We start from the raw sequence: 9,390 nt of genomic DNA on the forward strand, positions 1-9,390 counted from the left end.
CCCCCCCCGTTTCCTCCCTCCCTCTCCTGTATGTACATTAATCTGATTTCCCTACATAAAAGAGAGAGGGAAGGGGGATGGGAAAGGGACTTGTTTCACCAAAGCCATTATGCTCCTTTTCCTCTCACCTCTCCCTTTTTTTTTTTTTATACTTAGCAATCTGATTTCACAGAAAAAAAAAATAAGGAGGAGTTTAGGCTTGTAAACTAAAGATATACATATCAAATAATATGTAACTAAGTCTTGACAAATTAATCCTGGCAAATGGATATCTTCCTTGTACTGTTTTAAAAAAAGGTCACTGCAGTCCTTAATAACAGCGTTTAATCTGTTCACTACTGAGAAAATCCAAAGCCACTTGCCTTGTACACTTGTTAACCATTAATAAATATGGCTTTGGAATAAACACATACAGTGCAAGCCTTGTGATTTCACTCACTCATCTGTACAGATCAAAATCAAAAGCATACTCATTGGAACACGTCATTTCACTTGGGTCGTAAGACAGTCATCACTTTGACCAAAGACTGCAATGAATATAGAATGCTGCTTCAGCGCAAGGAGATCTCTGCTAATTCAAATGCTTTAAAACCCCAAAGCAAGATTCTCTGCTACAACAAAGGACAGGGACAGCCTAAAGATACCACCCCACCGAAGTAAGTTTCCTCTCCTCACACCAATTCCCTTCATCTACTTGCAGCTGATGATGGCCCAATACTGGGGCTTGTTCGGCTGTTCCGTTCTCAGAACTGACTATCTGAAGATGGGAATAGGAAGATGCTTGCTTGCAGAATACTGAAAATTACTGTCTTTTCACTGCAAGAATGTGGACATGCCAGCAGAGCATATCCAAGCTTTTCAAGTCCAAGGAAGTAAAGAGTTAGCATGGAGTTCAAGGTCACAGTGAAGTAGTAAGTACCCATTCTGTCAAGACCCCACCATGCTATTCCAGTCCCACAACTGGCTCTGTAGACAAGTTGTTAATGGCATGCCACTTCACAAGCCTTGGACTCAGAAAATGCTCAAGCAAAAGCTTGAGACAGGAAATAGGAGGCACAGAAATAACTTCACCAACACCTGTGTATCTTTTCACTACATGTTGGAGTAAGCAGAGTCTTCAAGCTTGCTATCAGCTTTATCAGATCCCGTTAGAGATGCTTCTAGCTCTGCCCACGACTGTGGAGCATTGTTCTTTATTGCCTCTATGAAAAGCTGTGTTTGGTGCTTCAGCCGGTCCAGCTCAGCCTGAGTCACCTGATTCTGATGAATGAGCTCCTTGGTTTTTAAAGTGATCTCCAGCAATCCCGACCTGCGCAGCACGACGAGTGTATTCTGAAAGCGCCTGCACTTGCTCTGCTGTTGCAAGAGCAGCTCAGGAGTAGTGCAAATCTCTTCTGGTATCAACGGGGGGCTCCACGCTGTGGACTGCATCGTAGCCTGTGCTGCACTCTCACTCTCGTGAGGGGTGCACTTTGTTGCCTGCAAAGTTCCAAAAGGCAAAAGGGGAGTCAAACCCGGCACTTTCTGAGTGTCACTGGAAACACGATGAAAACCAGGAAGAGCTGACAGTTTTCCACTCGTCACTAGAGTTGAAGAACTTTGCTGGTTAGAATCCTGAGGAGTCTTAAAGCTAACTGGTAGATGGGCAAAAGAACTAGTAGGCAAGCCTGTGCTCCTCAATACAGGAGAAGTCTCCATTTTGGGTGCTTCTGTGCAGAGTCGTTTATGGCAATTGGTTTCCTGACGGTCTTCTGGATCAAAGGAGTGATCTCTTTTGCAGGGCTGTGGTGCTATTTTTGGATAAGAATTCAGGATGGGCAGGTAGTTAGTGGAGTCATTTCTCTTTTTCCCAACAGAGTGAGGGTTAATGGGAGGTGGGATTGACGGACGAAGAAACAGTAGCTGAGGTTGAGCTGGAATCACTTCAAAGGATGGCTGCACAGTCCAAGATTGGAGCTGTGATGAACTCCCCTGAGAAGCACAAGCAGGGAAAAAACAGAAGTCTTACAACAACGTTGTTGAAGAGGATCAAAAAACCTTAAATGAAACAGGTAGATTGTGCCCTTTCTCCGTATTTAATACACAGTGTCCAATTAATATGTTTGGAACAGTCTTCCACAAAACTCATCCTTCTCTTTTTCTGACAACAGAGCATAGCACTAGGATCAAAGCTGTAATCCACAATCCTTTTACTATGAAATAGCAAATACATTTAAGAACAATTAGATCTGAATTTATATGTGCTTTCCTAAATGAGGATTACAGTGCATGCTTATATTGTACATGCTCATGTAACTGATCAGACTCGGGGGTCAAACAACAGAGTACAGAAAAGTTGAAAAATAATTAAGCATTGTGGTTATGAAATATTTTAAGAGAGTCAAAGAAAGATTGCACAGACATTTTAGGAACAATTCAGACTCGCTCTTTGTTGAAAGGCAGCAACTTTAATCTTGTCAATTCTACTCTTAAAGCAAGCTTTTGAAATGGTTATTTAAAATAGATGACAGCTGTAAGTCTTGCGATTTTAGGTACAATACATAGTTTCAATAATTTAAAACCATGAAGTAGGAAGAAAAATGCCGAATATCAACCAATGCAAGGAAAAAAGAAACTGTTGTAAGCCCACAGAAGTGCAACTTGACACCTCTGGTGTAATGGTGCACACTAATAAACCTTAAGAATTAAATTTCAAGAAAAATGCCCAAGTTTTTACTCCCTCTCACAAGCCATATTCTGCAGTATTGGGGAATACATCAATTTGTACAAGATATTACTTTTTCTTCCTCAAATACATCACTGTGGATTTTAATGAGATCTCCTGGCCAAAAAGCATGTGTCCTTTTCTCCAAACATATCACATGGTATAGTAAGAGATACTGTTTCTTTCTGAAGCAAAAATCTCACTTAAGATATCTAAGTCATCACCACTACAATTTTACTAATATACGGTCAGCTGCTCTTCCAATTCCTTATGAGTTGAAATGCTACTGGCAGGCCTGCTGAAGGCACAGTTTTTAGATGTACCAAAAATAATAAAATGTATTTGTGTTTACACTAGGCCATCTGAAATTTATCTCCTTTCCCCAGTCTCATAAGATTTAAACTGGCAAATGCTAGTTGAAACTGACAAATGCTAGTCATGCTTTGTTGAACTCCATTCCCCCAACAAAGGCTTGAACTTGATCAGTGGGTAATAACCACTGATCAGGACACTGAGACTTGGAGATGAGATTTAATTACCCACCGAGACACAGAATTTGCTTGGTTCAGTGGACCAGATGCTTACAGAATAGGGATATAAAACTTGTAAGAAAGAAATCTTACTATGTTGCCACAGAAGAAAGGACAAACACATTCAAAAGAAAAGCATCTGGAGATGTTAGGAGTGATGAAGTATATAAATACCATGGCTACACACGTACTGGACAGAACACGCAGACTTAAGGAGCAAGGTTTTGGAGTCAGTTGTTGTTATTTACTGCATAATTGTACAGTATTGAGCACAGCAAAGCCCCAAAATCAGAGGCCAAAAGAGCTGTGGTAACTTTATCTTCTTCTTGTGGTTTTTTTTTTCCCCTATCTCTGTTACCTCCTTTTTATCTCCTTTCCAGTCACATTGTGTTCTGCTCTTGTTCTCCTATCCAAATTCTCATTTTTAGTAGAGAAGGACGCATTTATTTTACTAAGTCTGCAAAGTGGTTTGTGTTGGTTTTTTTTAATGAAAGCTAACATCCTGCATGTATCAGTATCACTTGTTTAAAAAGGCTTCCTACTTATTAAGGACTTTTACAAGACTTACAGAAACCTTGCCACAAGCAGCACTGTTTCAGAGAATTAATCTCTGCTTGATTTTTTTTTTTTTTAGTAACATTATTGTTAGCTCTGAAATTGGGACAGCAGGTAACCATCACTGCGCAGGATCACAGTGGTTATAAGGCAGACGGATGATGTTAATTGAAACTGAAACTGGAGCAAATAAACAGCAGTATCTGGATGCCTACTGCAGTAAACATTTTTCAATTTAACATTATTGTCCTTAACTATACATAACTAGACTGAGGTGTTATGATGCACTGCTCAAGAGAACCGAGTCTGGTAATTTTATCTACCTACAACTCTTCCTCCCCAAACACCCTTCTTGCTACACTACCAGGTTTTTTTTATATATATATTTATATTCTATATACACTTCTCCTAACCATTTGCAACTCAACCTGAAGTTTAACATTAGGCCACCACTGCAAGCAGTGTTTAATTTTTGAGCTCTGGGCCAAATGCCATCAACCTTTGGTGAAGCTTCCCTATTCCCTACTATATGAAAACTTCAGCATTTGTTTAGACAGTATTTTGTCCACACACCTAGGAACACAACTATAAAATAAAATGGTTTGTCAAGATAAAACACAATGCTCAGAGATCAGAACCATCTCCCCCACAAATGCATAATCTGCCAAATACTGATAGAAACCTGTATCTGTGTAAGTACGGATACACAGTATTTGAATTTAATAGGCTTTGCTTGTTGTCATAACAGATTCAGTTGAAAAAGATTCAGGACCTATATTCTTTTTTCCCCCCTTCTGTGTTCTCAGAAGTATTCTAATAAAAAAATGCTGAAGAATTTTCATCTGCTCAGAAAACATGTGTGAGTACTGAGCAAGAGGTCTAGGAGTACTTTGAACTTGGAGCTCTCATATCTTCTGTTACAATGAAAAAGTTAGGAGTCTTACAGATGTGCTGGAGGAAAAACACATAGCGAGACACTGGAGGACATAAATAGGGAAAGTAATTGTTGCAATGTTAGCCATCCCATGCAGTTAAGACAAAGAACTGTTTAAGTAAAAATAACCACAGCTAACTTCAGATACAGGTTTAATTCTTTCATTTATAACATTCTGGATTAGTGTTTCCCATCGCACATAAAGCACTTCTAGGATCCAGGAAGCAAAACCTAACATCCTACTTTACTGTCTTTATTGAATGAGAAAGAAAACACCAGCTTTCAAAAAGAAAAACACTCACTTGTTGGTTTGATCTTTGGTGCTATTTACATAACATTCTTAAAGATCTATTTTCTGGAGATCCCTTTAAGACAAAGGCATTTAGTAGATGCAGTAAGAGCTTCTCCATTTCACATTTTTCTATTTTAGTGCCTCTCAAAAGAACAGGCTGTCACAACAGAACTTTTCAAGCTACCAGTTACCTTTCTGGACTGCAACAACTTTGTAAAGTCTTTTTGAAAGGAAAAATATTTAAAAATTGATGGCAAATATTAAAAAAAACCAACCAAACAAAAAAATTAAGAACATGCAATGTTTTTCAATATGTTATGTTATTTCTTCCCTACCTGCTTAACTAACACATTTTTCATTACGACCATAGGAGAAAGCGCAGGAAAGGAGTTGCTTGTGGTCATTGGGCATTGCCAGGGCCCATCCTCTGCATTCCAACACAAGGCATTCAGCACATCCTCCGAGTCAGTCTGTTCCATAGCACTCGGGCACTCTGAACTTCCATCTGCCAGATGTAGAATTCAGTTGTTAGTTGTTTCACACGCAGCATGCTTGCTACCTCCTTTCAGTTCTACTATTCAGCTTCCTTTTCAACCAAGCCACAAAGAACAATAAGGTTTAGTTCTGGAATACCAATAAAATTAGACTTGCTGAGACAGCTGTCATATAGCCTTTAATAAAAGGCTTTATATTTCAGGCCAGTTCTCATGCAGATATTGTCTCCCAAAGAAATCTATCACTTTTTGTTCTTTTGTAGTTAGTCTCCAAGGGACTACACGCTATCATGAAGACTGCTCTAAAATCTGGTGCAGAAAAAAAAAAAAATAAAAAAAATCGACAGGTTCCAGCATTGCCACAGCCATAGTCCATGCTGCAGGCACCTTGTGTCTTGAAATCTTCTATCTACAAACCAAATAAAGCAGGTGTCTCCTGTAGAAGCTTTTTTTTTTTTAAAGGGCAATCTTTGCACAGTTTTGTTGAGTATTGAAATAGCACACCGTGTCTACATTCTACTGATGTTATAACAATGACTCTCCGGTTTATCAGGCTCTACTGACAATCTGGTCAAATCATAAGAGACATTAGACGGCATAATCCAACAGTTCATCACAGCAAAGAACAAAAAGTAATTTTGCCATCCCCACTTCCAGACACTGAAGTCTGAGATTCTTCCATTCATTCCTTTACTAGGTACATTTTAAATTCCCATACCATTCACATTCACAGAATGAACTTTATAGCTACATTAAGCCCCACTGCAAAAAGGTCTGACAGTGGGATGATTGCAGATGCCACCTGTCTGGCATACAAAGGCCCTCCCAGGTAATGAGACACAAACTGTAAAGGGCTGGAGTCAGATTTATCAAACATCACCAATAAAAACAAAGTATGAGCAAGATAACACACACAAAAAAAAAAAAAAGGTAATGCAGTGGTTTTCTAAACCTGAATATCCGGAGTCCTTGTCAGATTCAGCTGCCGCCATGCTGAAGCGATGGTTCAAGCTCTTCATTTCCATCACTTTGCCCAACAGTCCCTTGAGGGTCTCAATAGATGGCTATTTTGTCTCCATGCTTCCATAGTGCCACGGGCAGTTTTTAACACCTTTTCCATTGAAGAACTACAAAAATAGTTAAGAACAAAAAGAGACTTCAATAAAGAAACTCTCACCAGTATAAGACAACAAAGGCAGCCATGTTTGTCCTTATAGAAATCTGGTTATCAAAGGTTTGCTGCTTCTGTTAAGCAACCTGTAAAATTCTATTAAACTCTCAGCTTTACATTTGCGATGTTTATCACACCTTTAGGTTATCAAAGGCTTGCGATAAAACCTCAGTTTATTTCCTGCAAAACTCTCTAAACTATGTATGTTTAATAACACATTACAAAGTAGAAAAGACCGACAACTCTTTGCATCAACTAACACGGTACTTTGTAGAATCTTCTGGATTAAAGCTTTACATCTGCCTTAGGTTGATCTTTTAAGTTTCAGGCAAGTTTCCATGAACCAATCTTTCAGTCTCCTGCACAAACTATAAGAGAACAGTATCACACTAGGCATGGCTGTTGAGTCCCTTAGGGTATGTTAAAAGATGCGAGAAAAACAAAGGCTCAGGAACAAAGAAATAAATTGAAGCAGAAATATAGTACAGATATATTACTTTTTAAAAAAATTATTTTTTTACTACTGCTGTGAATACCATCAATGAATCAATTGATGGAATCAATAAACACGGATGCAGTTGAACGAGCAGAATGCACCTGTCTCATTCAGCTCCTTTCTTCAATGGCTGAGCAAGTCAGAGTACAGAGCACGGGTCAGCCAAGCTATCTGAAGCAAAATCATTTCATACCAAAAATTACTGAATAAAGTACATGGTAGATTCATCTGGAGAGCACAATGTGCAAGTAACCTATAACTCTGTTATGAATTCTGTCAGACTTTTGTGTGTTCCTTACTGCACACACAAAAACTGGGAAAAAGGCACGTGATTTCTTGATCTGCTAAACTGTAATGGCCAATTCTATGAAGTTCAGCAACATGGATAACCGAGATAAAATAGCAGACACAAAGTGTATGGTTGTTATCTGCAATTAAAGCAGTGCCCCTCTGAGTCAAGTGGGATAGTCACATACCTCTTCTTACACTGCCAGTGAGCTAATTGGAGACTTTCAGAATGGAGACATCTCAAATTATTCAAAGAATGAAATGCAAATAGAAAACTAATGTATTAGAGATGTTTCTCCATGCAAAAAAAGGGAAAAACAACTAACAGCTAACAGCTATTCATAAACAACATTTTTCAAGAATTAAAAGTTACTCAGGCCATATTTATCTTACAAAGCCATTATCTTACATAGCCATCCCAGGAACTGAATCCCAAAGAGTCAGCTGTGCTGGATGAAGCTGATGCAACAAATACAGCTGAACCTGCAAAGCTGTGGTTTTGTTAATAGTCTGTTTCACTCTCAAGAGTAAAATAAGTTATCAAAGAAAAGAAAGTAAGGTAAGTGATCAGAGAACATGGCAGGGATCAAGAAATCCATACTGCTAAAAGCACAGCACAAACTATATGTGCAATGCACTCCTCTGGGAGACTTGGCATTAGAAACACCCTCTTCTTCCCACACCCAGAATGAAAACATTGGAAGGCTGAAACTAAAAGCTATGAAAATCAGAAAAATGTATAATTACATTACAGCCTCCCATACTACATACTTGTCACAACCTTTGACTGTTTCCTGAGGGTAGGCAGACACTGTCTTACTAAAGACAGAACAAAGTTTCTGCTTCTCTTTAAGAAGGTAGCTGAGAGTTCAGCTAACAGAAAAATGACAGGATGAAGTGCAGAAATTATGCCTACTACTATCTGAAGAAATTATTTTCCTGTAAAGCAACCCTTTGAAATTGTGTCTCATGTTAGAGCTGTATATTTAAATTACAAATACAGGAATTCAGGAGTCTGCATCATAGTCAGGCCGGCAACCCATTAATGGCAGTATCCTGTGAAAGCTACTTCAAATGACATTGCAGACATTCTGGAATAATCTACCTCAGAAGACAAGTTTCTTCTCAAGGTCCTGACAACTGGTTGTTAGAATTCTACTCCAAGATCTAGAGCCTTGGTCCTTCCTGTAATGAATTTTGTATGTTAGATAACAATGCTGAGATGGTAGGATGACTGCCTATATAACTACAAAAAAGACAAAACAATGGTCAGCAGAAGAGAACTTCCTCTGTAGCTATTTGCATCATTCTTACTTTCCATCTTTAGTCACACCCATCAGCCTGCTAATAGGTATGGAGCAAGCCTTAAGTACATAATGTACATATAACTATCTGTTATGTATTAGCTACATAATAGATGTTATCACTGGAATTGAAGATAAGGTTTGAGCTGAGGTTTAAATTCCAATCCACGCTTTTGTTTCTTAGCCCTTTCCAAAACAAATGCATTTTTTTGAGAAAGTAATACATACCGACACTAAACTCCAAAACAAAAAAAAAAGCAGAACTAGGAACAGAAGGAAGGCTAGAAATAAGTAAAATAAGAACACGCCATCTGCTAGCCTGGCATCAAGGGAAGCTTTGGGAAGCAGTGGCACAACTTCTTCTCTTTCCTTACGGAAAAAATAATAAAAATAGAAGAAAACAAGAACAACAACAACACAACAAAACAACAAAATAAACAAACCAGACACGCCACCCTGGAGACGCGGGCGTGGGATCCCTCCTGCTCACCCGCGGGCCCGAGGCGCCCCCCCCGCCCGGCAGGTGCTCCGCCGCGCACCGGCGGGAAGCACCGGGTGCCAACCCCGACGCCCAGAGCCCTCCGTCCCACCGCAGCGGCGGCGACGGCCGACCCCGCCCGCA

At 39.4% G+C, this 9,390-nt stretch overlaps 1 protein-coding gene across 2 annotated transcripts in view; it reads right to left on the minus strand.

Annotated features, from left to right (window-relative positions):
• Positions 1–9: 9 nt before the first annotated feature.
• CIPC (CLOCK-interacting pacemaker) overlaps positions 10–9,390 on the minus strand; it is a 9,609-nt gene continuing 228 nt past the window's right edge. Inside the window, exons 1-4 of one of the 2 annotated variants that reach the window (XM_014941843.1) lie at positions 8,570–9,078; positions 6,462–6,636; positions 5,351–5,520; positions 10–1,971 (exon numbers count right to left, since the gene is read on the minus strand). In XM_014941843.1, coding sequence (XP_014797329.1) covers positions 1,093–1,971; positions 5,351–5,520; positions 6,462–6,534 — 1,122 coding nt within the window. In that variant the 5' untranslated portion in view covers positions 6,535–6,636; positions 8,570–9,078 and the 3' untranslated portion in view covers positions 10–1,092. Of the gene's footprint in view, positions 1,972–5,350; positions 5,521–6,461; positions 6,637–8,569; positions 9,079–9,390 lie in introns of those variants that run through there. The other variant, XM_014941842.1, reaches the window with a different exon arrangement.

The sequence above is a fragment of the Calidris pugnax genome, unplaced genomic scaffold (genome assembly GCF_001431845.1).
Source record: "Calidris pugnax isolate Ruff unplaced genomic scaffold, ASM143184v1 scaffold56, whole genome shotgun sequence".
NCBI lineage: Eukaryota > Metazoa > Chordata > Aves > Charadriiformes > Scolopacidae > Calidris > Calidris pugnax.